The following is a 22,448-nucleotide window of genomic DNA, read 5'->3' as shown; positions in this document are numbered from 1 at the left end:
CATAGGATGGTAGCAATAATCTGTGCATCAGGTGGCAGGCTGAGTTTCAAAATCACAGCAGAAAATAATGGAATATATTGCATAATATTTATCCACTCTGTGAGTTAACATTACTTTTTAGAAGACAATAGTAAGCCTTTTGAACTAATGTTAGATATTAATTCGAGTGCTTAAAAATGAGGATTTGAAAGGGTGGAAAGCTAGTTTGGACTTTTCCTCCATTAAGCTCTCAGTATCTGCTGAGACTGCAGGTAGAAATCCTGGTTAATGCCAGCTGGGGCATGTACCACAGTGTGGGCAGAGCCACAGGCCAAGGTGCCCCTGGAATTTCAGGCTATTCCAAAAGTTACTGCACCTGGCAATGCCAGGGTGCATCACTGACACTGGCCAGGACCAGAAGTCCAAAAGTGCAGCACCCCCAGCAGCACTGTCTGCTCACCTGTGACACAGAGTATGTCTGACTCCCTTTTCTGTGTCTGACTCCTCGGGCTTTTCTCCACATTCTGCACCTTCAGTCTGTTGCCTCTGATGAGCAGTTATTTGTGTTTGGGGAAAAGAAATCCAAAAGTGATTCTTTAAGTGCTAGGAGTGCCTCACAGCCCATGGCCCTGGAAAGAGCTGGCAACTACAAATACGCAGCCCAAGCAGCTGTGAGTTAAATCTAAAGCACCACGGGGAAATTAGAAATTGTTCTGGTTTCCTTCCCTTTCACACATCTTCTGTGGCAGCTTTGAGCACCCTCTCATATATCAGTGACATGAACCCTTCTGCTCTATTACCTGATGAAGGTCAGAAGTAATTAATCAGAGCTACAGCTTATGTTTTACACATGAAAATGGGCAAGTGAGGTTAATTAAAAAGTGTTGAATTTTACTTGGGTTTTCTTAAATTTTAATTTGACCAGGGTTGGGATTTATAGATAGGTGTGGTGTCCATTAGCAAGGCAAATGCAGTGATGTGTTAGGGCTAAAAATTCTACACAGATCACTCCAGAAGTTTACAAAGTGTGCAGTGTTCAACATTGATGGCTGCTAAAGGAGACTGATACTAGTGTGGAAGGGATGTGATGTTTATGCCATGAAACAGAACTGTTTCAAGAAATGCAATGGTTTGCTTATAGATAATTATTGTAAGTCATCTGTCAGTAATTTAGGAGATCAAACTGAAGTTGTTCTAATTAAGCTAAATTAGCTGTTTGGTTCAATTATTGATATACAGTTCTAGGACAAAAGTAGGTTTAACTGATTCTGCCTTTACACAGGTGGTAACATCCTCCAGGAATTATCAATCAGCTCTGCTTCAAAGCACGAGATCAATGTAAGGCCAGTACAAATGGAGTTCTTTACCTTCTACTTTTTCAATCTTGAGGTAACATCCAGGTGAAGTGTCATGTTTCTGCTGTCATCTGGAGCACATGAAACCATCCTTAAATACTGGCACTGCTGTGGAGTCTCACAATATCCTGCAGATTCAGGATTAGAAAAGACAACAAAAAAATTGTGAGGTCTTTAACTTAGAAAGGCTAGGAAGATGAGAAAGGCTTGATTCCCCCCTGAAAATCTGGCATGGGACTGGGGAAATAAATAACTGGTCCTATCCCAGGAGTGACTGGCTGGGAGAGCTGAGGGTGTGAGCTGGGGTGTAAGGCCTACAGGAGAGCTGTGTATATTTTCTAGGCACACTGAGAGGAAGGAGAGCTGTGGCTCTGCCCTTCTGGCACACAGCTGTGCTGCACACCCCAGGCAGGTTTAGTGGGAAGGGAAGAGTGGAGAAGCAGAACTGCCTTGCATTCTGGATCCACACAAAAAAGCAGTGCCAAAGCTTGACAGAGAAAGTCTGTGCTGCTTCAGACTTGTGTGGGCAGGGGTTTGTCTGATATTCAGAAAGTGCAGTTTTGATTTGACCTTTTTCTGCTCTGCTATTAACAGTATGGAGTATCTTCTTGTGATTTGGTAAGGTTTCAATCCATTTATGAAACAGCTAAACCGAGTTTCAATGTGTCAAAGAGGTATGAATGTGATTTTATAGAGAACAGTATTATAAAAACAGCCCTTCAGTTTTTAATTGGGTACTCACTTTTAGTACAGGCATTATGCAGACACAAAAATAGGACTTTCAAATGAAGTGGGATTCTAAGTGTATTATTACCTGATTTGCATTTAAATTAGTGTAATGCCGTTTGGGATATTCTGTAGAGAGCCACTGCTTCCTCTCCTTCATCCCAGACAAACATCTTTGAAAAATCAGGCCCTGCATGCCCTTCAGCCCTTGGCTAGGACATAACTGGGGGAGCTCACGAAGGCTGTGAGCTCTATCAGAACAAACCACTCAATAAAGCTTCACTGCAGTTTTACATGGAAAGGAAGTTTTGCTGTTACAAGGGGAAAATAATAGATTTCAGCACTTTGTTGGTCACTTGTGTGGTGAGGTTGATGCAACACTTGGCAGCAGCTGTTGCTGGCTTGTTGGATCCCCTCAGAGGTCAGAGTGCAAGTGCCCAGAGTCCTCACTGGGGACAGACAGTGGCCACACTGTGCCTGGCACTGGGTGCTGTCTCATCACAGTGGGATTAAGTTAACAGCTTGTGTGACAGTGGTATCACATGTACAAAGTCCACTTCAATAATTCACAGGGTGAGATGAGTAAAAGAAATTCTTGATTGCACAAGACCTGTCAGCAAAAAATAATTTTGCTAGTGTTTGCTTCCCTCAGCACTTACCTGGGGCAGGGGGTGCCAGCACTTCCATAGTGAAAGTACCTTCTCCTGTGGGATGTTTCTGATACATCTCCTCCATCACTGCACTTTTCACTTTCCTTCCATCATCTCTCATTACACTTGTCTGAATACTCACTGAAAGCACAGACTTCCTTTCAACGAACTAAACAGATGTACAACAAAGTTTAGTTGAATAATTAATAGGCAATATTTTGCCTCTTTAATCAAAGACCATTCTACTTGAAAAGAAACAAGTCCTCACCTTTCTTACCTCTGACAAATGTGGCTCAGACCTCTGGCTTCTGCTTCCCACAGCTGGGTGACAGCCAGTCTGAGACAGGGACAGGGAGGAAATAGAGGCTCACTGAGCCATTGCATGGGCACAGCACTTCCCTGTTCCCACTCACTGACACAGGGTACTCATGTGGAAGGAAACTGCATGTCCTGGTGTCTGTCTCCAAGATTTGGGAGTGCCTGTGCAACATACATAAACACTCTCTGGGCTCTGACTGCCATGGACTAGACCAGACCTGTGCAGGGACTGCACCTGCCTGGGCCCAGAGCAGGGCTCTCCCATGTGAGAGGCAGGCAAGTGCAGAGGCAGATCTGTAGGAAACATTTGGACACTTTTGGTGCCCAAACGTTGGCCAGTAGTCAAGCAGTGTTTTCAGTCCCACAGTTCCATATAAAGGTATGTAAATACTGGGAAAACCCTTTCCCTTGCACAGGGAAAGAAACAGAGAGCTGCATGCTGCTCTCCCAAGCAGCCATATAGCTCAGTGTGGCAGAGATGTGGCAAAGCATTCTTAGCTCAGTAATTACCATTCTGCCCTGGTTGAAGCCCTTGGAACCAGGGGCACAGCCTGATTGAGAGATGGGCATTTGGGGAGCAGCTTACTGCTCCTTTGAGTTACAGCTCCTGCCTCCCACGCATGCCCTACATAGTGAAGGCATTCACCTCCGAATTTTTGCAAAACACTTTTTTTGAAACACTTTTGTTTGTGTCCCCATAAAGCAAAGCTTTTGAGCAAAAGGTTTTTCTGTGTCTCTCTAGTGAGCACTGAGAATAGAATCCAGCCTCCTGCTGCTGGGTATGAGTAACTCTTTATGTCCTCTTACCTTGGCCTCAATTTTAGTGACTGTTTAATTGGCAGATACTTGCAGGACATCTGAAAAGAGTATGCACATATCAGATATATCTTCCTTTGAGGGTCCTAGTTACCTCTTCTAGGGCTCTTTTGTTCCCTTTCTGTGTTGAGATCAAAGACCCACTGGGATGGAAATCCTGTGGTCTCTGCAAGGCAATGCTTTACACATGCTGTTATGCCTGACAGAGGCTGCCAGCACACTTGCTAGATGCTTCCATGCCACAGCAAGTCTCTTCTACCTTCCATAGTCACCATCATTTAACAGCTTAATGAAGATTATTGGTCTGATTTTGAAGCAGTTTAAATCTCAACAGTTTACACTGGCTTCTCCTGGATTTGTGGGTGCTCTTCCTGCAGGTAAAAAAATAACCCATTTTTATATCCATACCTACAGATGTGCTTTAAATGTAGCTCATTATTCACAGCCACGTTTTCCTGCTCCCTCCCCTGGTGAATATGGAGGGTCTCAGCAGCTGATCTGCCTGCCTGAGTGCTGTAACCAACAGCAGCTCTGTGTTCCTGCTGCACCAGGAGATTCTCCTTTGGCACCTGCCCTCACACTCACACATTTCACAGCAACCCTGCCTGTCCCTGCCAGCTGCAGTGCAGTTCTGACCAGGTCAGCTGGTGCCCATCACATTTCTTTAATTACCTTCTGGCAGCTTGTTAAATCCTGATGTCAGGAGAGCTTTCTGCTGCAAACAGAATAAACTGAGCTCAACATCACTCTCAGATTCCTTTAAAAAGCCTCCTTTCATCCTGTATCACCCCCACATTCTCTCTTAAACATGGCAAGTATTTAAAAAGTGAAATATTTTTCAGCCCTGAGAGACAGAAACCCAGCCTACCTACAGTACTGTTTTCAGAAATACAATTTTTCATGATTCTTCATCTCTTACAACATGATTTAAGGCCTTTACAGCTTTGAGTATTCTAATACTGCCCTTTTACAGGAAGAATGCATCAGTCTAGAAGGATCCACATCTAAAATGTGCAAACAAAACCGACAAGACAAAAAACTTGTTCAAACACTTTTTATTAGTTAAAAAAAAAAAATTCCATAATGCCTAGAGATCCCAAGTGCCAGTGCATATGGATGCAAGACACAGATTTGTGAGTCCAACCAAAATATACAAAGCAACTGGGAGGCCAGGAGGGAGGCTGGGAAAGACACACAGCCCAGTACACACCTGCACGTTACTTACAAGTGAGGAGTCTGGCTTACATATATTGTATGACTGGTTTATGAGGCAAGTGCAAGACTACAGAGCTGAATGCAATTAGTCTATGGACAGTGGGATTTTCCTGTTGTGGTGTCAGCTAATACTTCCATGTATGCTCTTGGAATGGTCTCTTTTGAGCAAGAATTCCCTAACTTGATGCATCACCTCCAGTTTCACCCTGTGAGAGAAGAAAAGTAAGAAAATTGGTAAATATTTGGAAAACATAAACAAATAAATTTGAGAGAAAAATCAATGCTGACAGTCACCATACAAAACCCCACAAAGAGCTAAAAACAATGAAGACCATAGGTGATGCAGAAAATAAATGAATTATCCATTCCCTCTGGAAACCAGACACACTCCTGGTGTAACTCAGATCTCTGGGGAAAACAAGGGTGTGAATTCAAGTCCAGTTAATGTGGGGCCAGGCTCCACTGGCAGGAGTGTCCTGCTTTGTGCTCCTGCCTGACCCAGCCCTGCTGCAGCCATGCAGCCATTGGGATTGTGGGGCCCATTTCTGGGACTGGTAGTGGGGGGTGATGGCTGGAGGAAGGTGGGAGATGCAAGATGAGACTTTTGGGAGCTTTGGGGACCATGAAAACAGCCTGAGATTCAGAAAGACTGAAAACTGTGAGGTTTGGGTGCATGCAGTACTGGTGGAAGGGTTAGACATAGGCCTTAACACTGAAATCGTAAAGGAAATACCACATGAGAAGCATTTGCCCCTATTGTCCATGTTGGATAAAAAGTCATCCTTGTTCAAGAGTTGAAATTGGCCCAGAGACAAATTTTTGACCCAGAGCTTCAAAAGGATGTTGCAGGTAGAATAGTTAAAAAAGCAAATGAACTAATTTAAATACAGAAAATCTGTAGAAAAACTTAACTTGATATCTAAATTTCTTCTAAAACATGGCTGCAAACAGGAAAAAGCTATTCCATGTGATGACAGAACCATAGGACAGCATTCACTTTAATATGTGCATTTACACCCCAAAATCAACCCAAATCAGTCAGCAGTTTGCAATCTGTCCATTTGTCACTCATGGGAAATTCCCAAGATAAGGAAATGGCGAGAATGAGAACAGAAGAGGTTTTTGTCCAACAACTCAGCAAAGTGGGAACAGTGATGGGCTCCTTGCACGGCAGCTCCAGAAGCCCAGGTGGCAAGGGGGACATTGTGCCAGGGGAAGCCAGCAGCCCGACAGAGGCAGGGGGTGGCACAGAGGGCCCGGGGCAGTGGGGATGTGGCAGCACTCACCTCTCCTGCTGGGGCCCCCTCTCCCTCCAGCCTGGGCTGCTCGGGCGGCTGCGGCGGTGCCAGGTCCTCCTGCCAAGCCACAAGCAACATGTTTGTCCCTGCTGCCACATGCAGAGTCATCACCCTCACCTCAGACAGGCTGAGTGACATGGGGGTGAGCATTACACACACAGGCAAATTAGCAGCTTGAATAGATGGCAGATACTGCTTGAAATCCATTTTTGTTGTGCAGATGGTTTGAGCAGATATCTATGAAAAAACCAACTCAATTTCTTACGGCCTGGTTTAGGGTCTTTTTCATACAGAAAACCAGCTCTTTTTCTGTCATTGAGACCAGAGTTTTGACTCAATCAGTGTGAAGAAATTTGGGGGAAACAAATAAATTTATGGATAGCAAGGCTATACCCAGCCTTTCCCCACATTATCTTACCCTGAGCACTCATTGCACAGACTAAATTGAATCGAAGATATAGCAGTACTGTGATGCTGGTAATGTCATGCTTCAGAAAAAATATCCTTATCAAAGAATAAGCCTTTCTTTTTGTTTGAGTCCAAGCATTTACTTAAGTATTTTGGGCTCTTCTACTTGCCTACATCTTTCAGCTACCTTCCTATTCACAGAAGAAGAGAAAATGTTGCATTACCAGGTAATTATGTTAAACACAATTTGGCCACATGGGAAGAGAAGACAAAATCCTGACCATATTGGATGCGCACAGGGGGTGGAATCGGTGTGAGAGTAAGGTGAAGCAGAAATAGGAGGACCTCTGTAATTTTATTTGACTTCACCAGAGAACTCAACTAAAATTACAAAGCTTCTCTGTTTTCTTTGAGCACACATGCCCAGCAGCTTCCCTGAATGACTCTCTTCCCAAATGGTCCCCTCTTCCCTCAGGACCACCACAGAGGGAACCAGAGACACATATATTAAGGAAAGGAAAAGTCAATTTTGCATGGAAGGCAAAGTTATGAATTTCAATATTTTGGAAACACAAGGCCATTACTTTGCTTGGTGCTGCTGCTGATGCAATTCAAATCAATGTCCCTGCCAAACCTACTGTAAACAAAACTTTATGCTCCATGTGTTTAGGGTACTCTCTTTTCCTTTTCACACATGTCCTTACTTTCCTGTCCAGTCACAACTGTTCTCATCAGCAGGATAACATCCCTGCCATGCCTGCTGCTTTTTGAACTGAATTTGGGAAAAAAAGGCTATGTGAAGTAAAAAGGAAAAACAGATGGAGTTACATAGATACAAGGTACAGCCCATGAAAATTTAATCTGGAAATTGAACTTCCCTGTGTGGCAGCAAGGGGAGCCAGGAGGTAGAAGCACTGCTTGTCCTACCTATGGGCTTCCTGTTCTCCATGCAAGCTACCATAAAATCAATGCACTGGAGGCAGAAAACAGCCAAAGTATGAGCTGCAGCCCTGTACTGATGTCTGTCACAGCTGCAGGCATTCCTCCATCTCCCTGCTGAGACCAGAGCTGATCAGTCTGTTTATGGAGAGCACCATGGGCTGCTGGTATCCCTAGATGAGAAGCACAGTGTGACCATCATCTCCTAAGGAACGTGCTCTTAACTTGCATTGCAGTGTTGGCTGAAATGATTCTTGCTGCTACCAACGTGAGCTGTGTTAAGCAAGCCCAGGGAACCAAATGACATCAAACTGCACATCATGGAAGCCAGTTTCTCCTGCAGGGAGACCTGCAGCTCCTCAGGAGAGGCCACTGCTCTGATGGAGCTGCTTGTTCACAGTGTTTCTGAGATGAGTCAGCTCTCCTGCTGCCAGCAAACAGCTCTCTACTCTGAATTTATGGACGCTCATCCAGCCTCAGGATCCAGCCTGCAGCTTTAAAGCATTTTACATTTGCATTTACATTATACTTTGTATATCTACACCTTATAACTCAACAGTGCACATTAGGCCAAAGCAGGTAAATAGCCTCAAATTGTATTTTGAAGATTTACAAACAGATTTTTGACTATTAGGTGGAAAGGAAAGAAACTTCCAATGGAAGCCATTGTCAATAGCTGCAAGAGCAGGCATTTCATAGTGTTTTGCAGGTGGAGTTACCAGCTGCTGTGTGAAATTGTGAAGGTCAATCAAAGGCAGCTGCCTAAAATGCTGAGCTGCATTGGGAAAACTGGGGAACAGCTCACAGGAACACAAGGACCAGTGCAGTGCACTCCATCTTTCCACAGGGTATGGGCACCTATTGTTCCTGTGGGAAGGGAGCCTGGCTCTGGTAGATGTGAAGAGTCCTGGGAGAGGGACACCTTTCTCAGGACCACCCTAGGGATGCTGTATCCAAGAGCACGGGGTGGGCTGGAGAAGCCCTGGTCCGCTATTGTGCTGCTTCTCACATCCCTCAGATTGTGCTCTCTGCCAAGACTGCTCCAGAAGGCTAAAAATCAACCATCTATTTTTAGAAAGGGAAGCAACTGAGTTTCTGGAGGGTGTTTCTAGGCTGTGTTGGAGGAGGCAGCCCAATAGCAGGATGAAGAGGTGTCAGGCTGTGTTAGGGATGGCGCTTCACAGCCTTTTGCTCACGCGCTTCCACCCTGCCCGGAACAGGGAGCAGGAGGTGAGGAAGGGCTGCATTCCTCAGCTGGGTGTTACCTGCCTGGGGATTTCAGGCACTGCTCAGGAAGACAACATCCAGGGCAGGACCTTGTTGGGTAGGGGTCTCCACTTCGGACAGAGCCAGAAATTCCTGGGCGCCAGCTCCAGCTATAACACTGACTCACAGAACAATGCTGGGCAAGAAACAAGGGGTGAAAACCCAACTTCCTTGGGGGTCAGAAAGAGTTTAGTCATTCCTGTCAGTGCTCATCTCCTCATCAAAAGGGGAAACATTTTCTCAGCTAAAGGCATGTTGAAACCATGAAACAATTAGTAATGCTCCACCTGCTCCTAAAGGGAGAGCTCAATATTTCCTCTCAGAAATTACATACTTTCTTAGAAAAAAATATTTTAAAAGGAAATAAATATTTAGTTTGCTATGGGCTAGTTTCTTCTGGTTTTGGGTGGGCACTTGAATCTTTTTTTGCTAATGAAGAAAGAAAAAGTGAAATACTTGAACATAACAGTTAAATGAAACACAAGACCTCAGAATTCTTTCCAAGAAGAGTACATAAGTTTTAAAATATTTTGTGTGTTTAAAAATATATTTTATGTGGAATATATACACCACAGGAAATCTCCATATATAAAATACAATATTTCGCTAAGATTATGAAACAGAGGTACATGTTCAGCTATCACTAATTAAAAACTCAACAAATTAACCTGCCATTTATAAAAATATTCCTGTATAATAGTAAGGGATCTTAAATAGACTGTACTATAGGCTTCTGGGTTCAGATATTTTAATAAGTTTTACAAACTGATTTTGAAAGCCCAGAAATAGTGGAAGAAATTAATTACATTTTAATTCCTCAGATTTCTCATTTTCACAGGTTCTATGAAATTCCCCTTTTCAGCTCTTCAGCAACTGATTTGTCCACTGTCTGAGTTCATATATGAAGTAGAACTTATATATTTTTGTCTATATTATCTTGTAGGCCAGTGGGAGTTTTGTTGCTCTCCCCAAATATTCAGACATAAACAATCTTACTAAGATTATTCTCCTTATATAACACAGAAAGCAGTCCAGATATTGGATGCTGGAATATACTCCTCAAATCTCAACAAATTCAGTGGCAAACAAGATTTCATCATCATCATCATCATCATTATTATTACTATTATTATTTTAAGGCTGAGAAGCCACAGAGGTTCACTGGCAGCCTAATGTGCTACAAATTCAAGGCCCTCAAAGGGACATCAGTTGCATAAGGTGGAGAGGCTCAGCCTCCTGTGGTGCTCCTGACCTTGGCTGCTGGAGCAAACACGATGCTGCCTGGCAGCATCCCCAAGCCACTCCCTAGGAGAGCCTCAGGCAGCCTGGCAGGTCCTGTGGACGAGCTGTCCTGGACAGGTTTCAGGCTCAGAGTGATGCCAACAGCTCTGACTAAGGGGTCAACCCTTGATTAAAGCAAGTGGACCCACCAACAGAACAGACAGAGGGGCATGCAGGATTCCTGTCTTACCCTACAAATCCAGGTAGTCTTTTGTGTTGGCTTTGTTTTTATCCAGCTCACAGCCAGACTCTCTCAGAGTCTCCTGGAACTGCTTATACAAATGATACAGATTTAATGTGTGTCCTATGGGATTGCAGGGGTACAGCCTTGAGCCATGGAGAATATCCATGGTCTTGTAGGCTTTAAGGCTTCACCAGTGCCACTAACTCATTTTGCATGGGAAAATGTCTGCCTGAATGCACTAATGAGACTGAGAGGGGAGCACAGAAAAAGTGCCTATAAGGCTGAGTGCCCCAATCCATGCTGCTTGTGCAGTCCCCCGTGCTCCACGACATGTGGAAGGATACCACTGGGATGCATCACTGCATCAGCTAACTACAGGGAAGCTTGAATACAAAGGGAAACAAGTTTCAGCTATTTATTCTACCTAATTGTTGGGTGGTTTGGCTGTTGATTTCCCTGCTCCTCCTGCTTAGCAGCTCTGCCCTTGGTGCCTTCTCAGATGCCCTCGGTTGCTCTCTCCTTGTGGCACTTGCCCAGCCCAATGTAACTTGGACAGGAAGGTCACTCAGTTTCTGCTGCTAATTCCTTCTGTTCAACAGACTGCCTCTGCATCAGAGGCGTTGCAGGGTGTAAGTGAAGGGAATTAAGGCCATGAAGGGCAGCCTTTCCCACTCAGGATGTGCATTGTTATGAAAGAGATGAGCCATGGCGTGGGTGCGGCCACGCGCGCCAGGTCAGGTGCACAGAAACGCTGCGATCCAGAGAACGCGCCCAGCGGTTGCACATAACTGACAAATGCTCATTTAATTCATGGGCTGAAGTAAAAACCAGATCAGACCCAATTCAAAGTGACAGAGTCATGAACCGACAACTAAATCATAAAAACTGACAGGACAAATAGATCTAAAGGGAAGATTTGGATGGAAGGTGTAGGGAAGCATCAGTTACTGGGGAAATTGTTCCAAGCCCTGAGGGACATTTTGGGAGCGTGTGTACGTACATGGGCTCGTTCCAGCCACGTGGTGTCTGCATTGCAGCAAGCTCTGTGCTGTGTCATACAGACGAAGCATTAATCCTCCTCTAAGACAGGGATATTTAGTGGGTGATTATCTCACTGGAATCTCCTAATGTCCACCCCAGGGATGGGGATGGGTGCAAAGCCACAGACAGAACACATTACTGACTGGTTTCATTCCTTTTTGTGTCAGAAAAATTGCAGAGGGTTTATGATCTCTTAATTTACAGATTTTTTAGCTGATACTTAAAAACTCCCCCAAATGAATCAATTATTTCTTGTACTCAGCAGTGACCAGGTCAGTGCCAAAGCCCTGGCAGGCAGTGCCAGCACAACTCAAGGTTGTTCTCATCTGCTTGGCACCCCTCCATAGGTGTAGGGTTACTTCAGGCCCATTTCCTTCTCAGTGCTCCCCCCAAGGACAGTGAGGAACAGCAGCCTGCCAGGGTGCCCACATTTCAGTGCCTGCTGTGATGCAACAAAGGGCTGAATTCTTTCCCATGGCCAAAGTCACCATCTGATACACCTGTACCCCATGGCTATCCTGAGCAAGACTTACCCCAAAAACCTCAGAGTACCCCCCTCTTTCCTAATGTGTGCCTGCCACTGATCCCAGCTGCCAAATGCACAGACTAAATGTCAACGAGCTCTCAGTAATTGATATTAATAGTGGCAATGGCCAGCTGGGGACATGCCTTCTGGGCCACTGGAGTCCCCCCAAACTCAGTGCCAGGCATTCACAGATCCCTGGCACTTGGAACAGCCCTTCTATAGCAGGGAACAATACTGGAGATAGTTGAAAACCCAAATAAGATGTTGGCAAGTGCTCTGTGCAATTACAAAGAGGGAGGATAGTATGGAGCACAAACAAATCTCAGGATTGGATGCTCTCCCAAACTTCTGGCGCTGAAATGCTTGTGATTATTCCAGGACTATAACAGTGGATATTCACTGTTTAAACATTTAAAAGCTGTACATTATCACTCTTAGTGTATCTCCAGTGGGTCTCCCTCATGCATTACAGTGCCTGCTGCTGCTATTGGCAGACTCTGGATGTATTTCCATTAGCAAATTGTGTAACATAATAGGAGCAGTTCTGGAGAAAAAACAGCTGGTGCTGAGAGCCCAGCACAACTCCTTAAACTCCTTTCAGGGCCCTCCCTCTGGAGCAGCTTTGGCTCCATGGCAATTATCCATCAGCAGTGGGGATGGCCTCGATGTGCATGTGGAGTCCAATCTTCTGTGTCTAGCTGGATCTGAAAGGTGTCTAGCTACATGCTAAAGTATGGTGAGTATGAATAAAAGATTTGCACTCTTAAACTGAACTAATCCAGCAGAACAGATGAACCCTCTTTCACAGAAACAAATGTTTTTCCTGAATTTTTTTGTCCTGTGATTTTCCTTGTTTTTCTCCTCCCATTTTCAGTCTGCTGCCTCAGCACCTCTGCTGTTTGGCATGACACTGTATCCAAAGCAGTTTCCTGGCTCCATTTAGTCTGCCCTTTGGCATGTGACACATCCTAATTTTTTAGTTCTTAATCAATCTCCATTTTAAGTCTAAGCAATTGGACATCAATGGAAGACATCAGAATGACAGTTCAGATGCTCTCTGGAAAACCTGCATTGGTTTAAACTCTGAATTAGCTGTAAACTGTAGCTATCAGTCTTTGAGGTGGGGTTCTCACTTAGGAGGAAAGGAGGACTGCTGCTGCTCAGTCCTTGCTGGAGGGGAGACAGCTTGCTATCTGCAGCAAGGATTCCTACCATCAGCAAATTCCTCACTCTCCTGGGTCAATCACCCCACGGTCAGTCAAAAGGTAGGAAGGGAAATTCTGGCCCCATGAAATTAGGAATCACTGTTTGCACTCCTGCAGCCTAACTGCTGTTCCCAGTGGGAATAGAGATTAAATTTATCCCAAGGGCTTAGCAGAACTCCTGTATCTGCCCTGTTCACATGCTTTCAGGAGGACATTTTGCGTCACTTGAAGCTGCTGTGCTCTTTTGTTAGGCTATTCTCTCAGGATTTATATGCTGTGTAGAAGTTTTGTTTCACATCACAATGTGTTTATGTGCAGGTCAGGAAATTAATCAGCCGACTATCTGAACAATTAAAACAATTTTGGCCAGCCTGGCTTCGCTTTGATTCTGGGTTTGGGTTTGCTATGACTCATAAAGCTCATGTGGCCATCAACAGCACTGGTCACACTCTCTGAAGAGGGGAAAGAGAAGGGTTTACCAAAGAGCTGCCAAATATTGGCCTCCTGCTGTACAAATGGGTGTTGTTTGTTACCAAAGCATCCTCTCTAATGATCAACACTGCCTTCATCTGAGGAACTGTTCTGCTCCTTCAGACTCCCTTTAATCCCCTCACTTGAAGCAGCCCCGTTCGTCAAATTAGGCTGGAGGACAGAAGATGCCTTGTCTGAACCTGGCTTAATCCCTACACAATTTGGGTCACGCGGCCTTTTATCAATAAGCACTTGGTTGTTGTCAAACCAGCAGGAAGCAGAGCAGCAGGGTCAGGCTGTCTGCAGGAACCAGGCTGTGCCTGGCTTGCTGCTGCCCTCTTCTGCCTCCAGAGCTGCTGTGGCCAGGCCAAGCCTGTGCATCCCGCCAGCACCACACAGGGGCGAGGGCAAGTGCAGGCTGCCCTGCCTTCCCACTCTGCACATCCCTGAGCCCTGACTCAGGCCACACGCTCACCGCTGCCCACACACATTTCTACTCGAGTCCCTGGGGAAAATGCTTTTCTACATCCGTAAGAAAATGGAGAGCCAGACTGTTGCCAGCAGCGCCCACTGATGGGACAAGAGACAATAGGCACCAAGTGATTAATGGGTCCGTCTGAACAGAAGAAAACAATTCTCTTTTTCCTGTGAGGGTGGTCAAACACTGGCACAGGTTGCCCAGGGATATTGTGGAGTCTACTTCCATGGAGATATTCAAAACCCACTGGGACAGTCCTCTCTCATTGGCCCTAAGGGGGTTGGACTGGATGATCTCAAGGTGTCTCTTTCAAACTAAATGATTCTGTGACTACATTAGGCATTATATGATAATATTAAGTATTATACAAAAGCAGATATTGCTGAAAACCTTTCATGAAATAAGTAAAACCATCAACTGTAAATGTCTGCAGGTTAATCCAAAGGCTCTTCTGTCCTGCCCATCATAGAACAAACAAACACACCTTTTTTACAACTCCTGTAGTGGCCACGATGGTCTCTGCTCCTTCTACAGTCTTGTTTGCCACTGTGTTCACACTGGCTACTACAGCTTCTCCCACCACGTTGGCCTGCTCTTTGGTCTTCTCAGCAACTGCAGTTTCAACAAAAGCAGAAAAGTCAGCAAAATAGACACTGCCAGAAGGTTGCCAAATTCCCTGGGATGACAAATGATTGCATTGAAGTAAAAGAAGAAATTAGCCCTGGTGCAGTCCTTGTTTGGGTTTTTTAGATGAGATCACGTCTGAATTTAGATTGTGTATGTGAGGATTTTTGTCTGGCACAAAATGCTGCTTAGAGAGCAGCACTGCAGCCTGTCAGTCTTTGTGGGCAACCAGAGAATGAAAATTTCACTGCCAGCTACTAAGGGACAACAGTGTAAATAAGGTATTGCAGACTGTGCATGACCTCTTCCAGGTTACTTTCTGTTTGATTTAATATGCCTTGGCAGAAAACAGCAATAGTTATGAAATTCTCCAGGCAAAGGATCCATTCATCTTTCTTCAGGACAGTCCATATGGCTGCTCCTCCTTGGAGTTGGGGTTACCCTAGAAGGGACCTTTAGGTCCCTGACTCTGCAACTGCCAGACAGGACCCTCCCAAAGACCACAGTTTTGGTGCAAGTAAATCCTCTCAGCGTGCTGGGCTGTGCACCTGACATTGCGAAATGTCTAAATAGCTGTGAATCATCCCAGTCTGCCAAGGAACCTGTGTTAGATTTTTTTCTGACCTACTCTACTGATTAAATATTTTCTCTGACCTGTGTCCACTGCAAATGCCAGACCCTGAACCATCACTCCTGGCAAGCAGCCTCTACTCATCAGTGGGAAGGTCAGGCAGATCAGTGGTGTCCCACAGAGACCTCCCACTTGGCAGGGGTGACAGCCTTCCCAAGAGGTCCAACAACCACCACAGATTTCCACATCCCTCTTGGGCTGTGCTCTTACCTGAGGTCACACTTTGCACTACACCCTCCTTGGTCTTGGTGCCTGTGAAAGGAAACACAATCCATCAGTGCTGCCTGGAAATTACACCCTGACTTCTGGACACAGATGGTTTCCTGCTCTCAGGAAGTGCAGTGAGGAGCCAAGGTTCTGCTGGTACCTCCTGCTCAGACACAAACCATTTGTGGAGTCAGAAAAGAGACCAGCTTCCCTCCCCAGTAAAGCCAACGAGTATCTTTGTGTTGAGAGTTGGAGAGCTTCATCAGCAAATTCTCTGGAGATGCTTAGACCTGAAAAATCTTGATTCTAAAAAATTGTTCCTGCAATATTTCCAAAGTGAGCAGTTGAGTAGTGGTAAATCAACTTTAAGTTACTTGTAAAAATGACTGTAAATAAAATCGCTGGGCAACATCTCACCTACCTCACTCTTGCAGGACAAGAATCACATCCATGGCTCTCCCCTGCCTTTCAGCAGGATACTTGGCTGCACTGGTCACTTAAAGTCTCATTCTATACCACTAATAAAGACTCTGGAGAAACCTGAAACTGAATTTACAGAACCACCACCTACCTCCTACATACCTACTTACTGGATTCCCTGTTTGGTGCCTCAGCCTAGGCTGCAAGTGCCTGCCCCAGCAATGCACAGAAAACAGATGGTTTTATCTCAAATTATGAAAATACACCATATGTGTGCTTACATTGTAATTTATCTCACTGTTCTCAATGCAGAAAAGCTAACAGGATGTGAAGGCATTCAGTTTGCAACACAAATAGCCCTGAGGAATAATTAATCTCTGTGATTTTCCTCCATGCTTGAAGTGACAAGCTATATATCCTTTGTACTTGATATTGCTGCAGATAAGTTAAATCATATGGCACATGGGCAGCCCTCATGGTAATTAGGTGCTTTATACATTAAAAAAAATAAGGAATCAAATTTATCTCTCCTGGAACTTAAATAAACACAAGCCAAAATATTCCACTGGTCCCACTTTACTGTAAACTGCAAATCATTGCACCTATACACAGCTTCTCTTCAGGTTTCCCATACTGATAGAACAGAAGGATTTCTACGGCCAACTATCAAAATGATAAAAATGGACACCAACCAGGCAGATTTTTGACTCCATGATAATGGAGCATCCACGGGTGGGGTGGGAGAAACCAGTTACAAACCACAGCTCATTCTCATTAACAGCCTGAGAAGCAGAACAGGTGCAGTGCCCTGATAACAACAGCCCAGCTCAGTGCTGTTTTGCCTGATACATGTTATACATTGTTGAATGTAATTCTCAATTGTTGATTTATTTTGGTGGTTGCAACGCCTGCCTGGGGCAGAACAAAACTGTTCTACTACAATATGCCCTCAACATTTCATTCCACCCTCCCAAATGGTCTAAAAAGTCAAGAAATGAAATCTTTGTACCTTTAATTTGTTACTGCTGTAAGCTGAGTTCCTAGTGATGCACATGACACGTGCACTGCTGTGAACTGGATTTAATGATGGTGCCCACGATACACAAACATGTGCAGAAGCACAGCACTGAGCACAGCAGGTGCAAGTCTCAAGGCATGAATGTGAGCCCCTGAATGGGCCAAACACACAAGGTTCAATTCAGACACCATCCTGCTTCATTTTCCCTCCCAGCAGCATTCCAAGGAAAGACTGCCACAACATTGATTTGACATACACGGCTGTCTCATACCAGACTCAGATCCTCAAGCTTAGCCCTTTGCTGGTTTTTGGTCAAACAGCAGCTGATAGGTAAGCACAGCACATGATTTGCTGTACCAGCCTTTCATGCCTTTGCAGTTTTGCAGTAAACACACTTAGTGAGACAAGAGCTGCAGTTTTGTATGTTTTTTGCCAGACTTTTAAGGTGACTATCTGGGCTCAATTCTTTTACGGGGAGGAGGAGTAAGCAGGTGCTACATTTGCAGACCAGACGGAGGGATGCAGCTAGAAGGAAAACATCTGAATCCATTTCATGACAGAAGCAATGTCATTGGGAAGAGTCACTGCCGCAGCCTGGGGAGAGCTCGCCCCATCCTCCCGGCCCAGCCACGCCCGATGACTCAGGCTCCCATCCATTATGCACCGCATGAAACCCGACCGACCTTCCGAGCGCTCCTGCCAGCAGCCCGCATCTGTTGAATCAGAAAGCAATCACCTGATGCTCAATCTCATTTCACTCATTAGTCCTTGCCTGCAGCTTGTGTACCCAGAATTTAAAGTTCATGCATCCTGCCTCTTCTGAGTGCAGTGAGTCATCTGCAAGTGCTTTGGGACCGCCAGGGTGTGACCGAGGTGGTGGGGTGCTATGCCCCGGGAGAAGGTCTAGAGCAGAGAGAGATATTTTGATGTGCATTAAATCCTGCAGGAATCACTCAGTTTAAACATAGCTTGGTGTGTTGAGGCTTTCTGCAACACACACAGTTGAAAACCCTTCTGGAAAATTACAAGTGCATTTTTTGCTGAGGCTTCCTGACCTATAGCATGAAACAGTGCTAATGACTCAATACTCTGGTGCAACTTTGCATTAAATTCATTAATTAACTTCAGCATCACTTACACCCCTATTCAAACCAAATTAAAAACCAGAGCCCACTGAACCATCTGCTGGGTCCACACTAACCATGCAGGGATCTCCTGACACCTTGGCACACTCAGAGGCTGTTGGAATTTGGAGAGCAGACGGTGATTTCACCAAGCACAGAGGCGACCCATGATACAGGATTCCTCCCTCTCCTTTCCTGCACTCTTTTCTCTACCCCATGGGTTCAGCAAGGGCAGGGCACCGCATTGCAGGCTTAGCACAGAAGGGAGGCATCAGCCTGGCATGGGCTGTGGGAGCTGCACCTGGATGGATCAGAGGGGGGACGAGGTGGCCACAGTGTCCCAGTGGTGCTGTTCACTCCAGACAGATGCCTCTGAGTGAGCATTTTATTATTTTCTTCTCCTGGGCAGCAGTAAGTGACTCACCAGACATGGTGGTTGTGCCCAGACATTTGGAATCCTCCTCAGAGAATTAGCAATGAGTTAACACAAACCTGAGTAAAAGTCAGGGATCCACTTCATCCATCCTAGGCCCTGGGGATTTTGTTCTCTTTCCTGAAGTTCTCAAAAGACCCTTGAGGTTCAATACAGTATTATTCTCTCCTAGCATCCAAAAATTCAAGTGTCATCACCTAATGCTCTAGATGAAGCTGCTGGGATAGGGCTCTGCAAGGGAAGAAGGAAGGAAGGAACAGTTCAGGTCTCTGATTTACTGCTCATGTGGCACAGAGTGACAAAAGGCAGCGTGAACAATAGACTAATCACTCCAGTTTTAACCAATATACCACACCTCCACCTTCTCTGGCTATTAAAACAAAACCCCCATTTTCTGAGCTAATTAGCATCTGGTCTTTATTTTTCCTGCCTGTGAAAGACTGAATTTTCCCTAAAGGGCTGAGCTTCCCAACAGGAACTGAATCAGACCAAGGCAAAGCTCTGACTGGTGCATGACAGGGCAGGAACCAGCAGTATACCAACAAACCAAACCAATAAAAGGAGAAAGCACTTAATCCTCACCTTGATCCTTATTTGATCCTCATTCAGAGATTAAGGTTTCAAGGATTTTAGTTTTAGGCTCATAGAAAACTTTATTGAAAAGATTACAATCTCCTAAAGAGACCTCTTGGCTCAACAACAAAAACCAGGTCAGTATGGTGCTGTACAACGTGACTGAAAAGAGATGTGAGAAATTATGTATTAAAACTCTGAATAACCCCAGCACAGCTCAGATCTGGAAGCAGGTGCCACAATGTGACACCCACATGTGATATTTCTTAGACTGGTGTTTCACTTGCTGTAGTTAGTTTTGTTGTTTACAGGAATGCTGCTTACCTTTTTTTCTTGTGGGTCAGCTTCAAATTGAAGTGTGAACTGTTACATCCATTCATTTCCAGCATGTCAATAATTAAGTATTTAAGAATTCAAGATAAAAACATGATCAGACCTGCTACATACAAATTTTGTATTTAATTTGTAACATACAAATATATATCTGTAGCTATTGGCAATAGAGCAGTTTTAAATATAGTAGCTAGGTACAGCTGTGGATGTTGCAGTAGGATGGCAGGAAGAGCCTGCATGTAAACTTTCCTACAAAAAGAAACACTCCCACATCCCGCAAAAATAAAGAGCTGTGTGAAATGCAGTAATCAGCAGTGAGATAATCAGTCTTGGGAACCTAAGACTCTTTAGTTTGTATTATATGGAGTATCTGACCATCCAGCCATATAATTGCATGTGCTAGATAAGTGGAGATAGTGGGTTTCAAGGGTGACCTTGAAAGGGGAGGTTTCAGCCCATTAACTGTGAAAGAGGTCTCTAGGCAGGACATCAGGCACACTGTTTTCCAGATCCTATTCTTTGGGCAAAAGGAATTTGGGCGTTTTCTTGTAAAGCAAGATTAATGTGTGCATGGGCAACGAAAGAGGTGAACAGGAGAAGGATTCAGGACAAACCCATTTGTTTGTGGGGAAACAGATGCATCCTGCAACCCCCTCATACTAACACTGTTGGCTCCTCTCAGGGACCTCCTCAGTGAGTCCCTCCCAGTTCGGAGGTGAGGCCGAGACTGGCACTGCTTGTTTGCCTGGAGAGTGCCTGACTCACCCTGCAAACAATCACTGAACAGTCAAACAAACCTTTCACCTGGGCACCTGCTCCTTAACATCATTCTGTCTTCCCTGGAGTCATGGTTTCTATGTCTAACTTACAGCTGGGGAAACTGAGGCATGGGGAGGCTGTTGTACCCCAGGTTTATACAGCAATTCTGCTGAGCTCAGGATCTTATCCAGACTATCCTGCTAGTCACTCCCAAGCTTCAGCCACAATATCATTTTCCCAGACTTTCTCAGAGACAATCTATGCAGCTTTTCATGCTCAAAAGTAGATCAAAACTAGTTCTCTCTTACCTACATACATTACCCCTTCTTTGGTCTTCTCTGCAGCCTCTGTCACTCCCTGCTTGGTCTTTTCTGCAGCAGCCACCACACCTTCTTTAGCAATGGAGAAACCTTTCTTAAAGACATCCATTCTTGTTCTTGTTAGGGTATTATCTGGGATGATCTGAATGAGGGAGCAAAAGCAGCAAAAAGCAGCTCAAGGCTGGGACTGCGAGATGCAGCCTTACCCTCGGCAGATCTCAGCTTCTCTGGCAGGCTCTGCCTTTGCTCTTCCTCCTGTGCTGGATGAAGGCAGTGTGGCAGAGCTCACAGCCTCGCTGGCTCTTATTGATGAAGTGTGCTGCAGTGTAGCCAATGCCCGCGCACAGCTGATACTGAAATATTAATGATACGGATCTGCTTGGGAGCTTCAACAAGGGAGGGGGAGAGGAGGACAATGACAGCGGTAGGTAAGGAGCTGTCTGGAGAATTTCCAGACAGAGAGAGCTTTTAAAATGTGCTGCAATGCTCTCAGTGAAGGATGGTCTCAGTGAAGAGGGAGACTTTAGCAGAAGAGCTGAGTTCCTGAAAGGGCATCTCCCCGAGGCTGCAGCAGGAGCCAAACACCAGGAGCTCTCCTGGGCCCCAGAGGGTGGAGAGCACGGAATGCTGACAGCAAACAAACAGGGTCAAGGCTTCTTGGTCTGGCAGTTACCAGAACCCAGCCTGCACAACATGGTAACAAGAACATTATTTCTAGTAAATCCTGAGAAAAAGGGAACCAGCTACGGCCTGGTGCTCAGGTGAAGTGAGCTTGAGGTCCCACCTGCTATGTTTTGTCAAGTGTGAAGTCATGCTGTATAGATTGTGGGGTTTGCTCAGCTGCATATCCCATTACAACAGTTCATTTCTGAAAAATCAGACGCCTGTTGGGGGAAATCCTGTTTCCAATTTGTTTCTCTGAGTTGCTGTAGACAAAGCCCTGCTCTGCCGCCGCAGAGTGAGACAACATCTCACACCAAACACCATCCCTCACGTCAGAGCCGGTGCTGCAGAGCACAGCAGGGTCAGAACAGCCAGCAGAGACCTGGCTGGGGAAATCTTACAGAGGATCCATCCAGCCTCAAGGCCTGGCTAGGAAAAAATACCAAAACATGATCATTAATCACAGTTGGATATTCTAATATACTTGCAGTTAAACTCAAGTTAAAGTGCTTTCTGAAGTAGATCCTAAGTGGCCTAAATCTGTTATTTCCTCAACAACAAAATGAAGTTCAGTGCTAGCTGTGTGAAAGCAAACACTGGTGCAGCGAGGTGATTTTTTATTTATTTATTTTAATAGTGCCAGATGTGAAACTATGGAAGCCACATTGCATCAGCCTTTGAGCCAAAAGCATGACCTGCTTTGGCTGTTTTTCTGCACCGGGCAAACAGAATATGAAATTCAGAGGCTGAATTGCATTTTGGAAAGATAGCCCACTACAACATCATGAAGTGCAATAGTCTGCAAGCCACTGCTGCCACAATTTATCAGCTTGGAAGTGTCAGATGGGCAATGACTACACAGAAAAAAGTCTGAACAAAAAATGTTGTATCTCCAGGTACATACAGACATGTACACAAACAGTTCTTACTCTGGAACTAAGAATAATTCTTCAGTTTTTGGAAGTGTTTTTCTTCCCTCATACTGAAATTATTGAAAAGCTGTTGATCTGGGAAATAACATATACAGTTCTTAATCCTTTTCTCACAAATAAGTCTCCTTACTTATAAATGAAGAACAAATTTCCATCTGAATATAAAGGAGCCAAATCTCTGTCAGACTAATGAATTTATCAATTGTTAATTTTAAAAAGTGCAGGAATCACAGGAAGGCCAGCACAGCATACCAA

General features: G+C 44.9%; 1 protein-coding gene across 1 annotated transcript; it reads right to left on the bottom strand.

The window, feature by feature from the left end:
- Positions 1-4,884: 4,884 nt before the first annotated feature.
- Positions 4,885-20,921, bottom strand: SNCG (synuclein gamma). Its single transcript, XM_058029379.1, has 5 exons — positions 20,587-20,921; positions 15,622-15,663; positions 14,641-14,768; positions 6,346-6,414; positions 4,885-5,265 (listed from the first exon to the last, which is right to left on the bottom strand). The coding sequence occupies exons 1-5, from the start codon at positions 20,705-20,707 to the stop codon at positions 5,236-5,238; spliced, it is 390 nt and encodes a 129-aa protein (XP_057885362.1). The 5' UTR covers positions 20,708-20,921; the 3' UTR covers positions 4,885-5,235.
- Positions 20,922-22,448: the final 1,527 nt, after the last annotated feature.

This window comes from Melospiza georgiana, chromosome 8, assembly GCF_028018845.1.
Source record: "Melospiza georgiana isolate bMelGeo1 chromosome 8, bMelGeo1.pri, whole genome shotgun sequence".
Classification (NCBI taxonomy): domain Eukaryota; kingdom Metazoa; phylum Chordata; class Aves; order Passeriformes; family Passerellidae; genus Melospiza; species Melospiza georgiana.
This window is presented reverse-complemented; position numbering and strand designations above follow the sequence as displayed.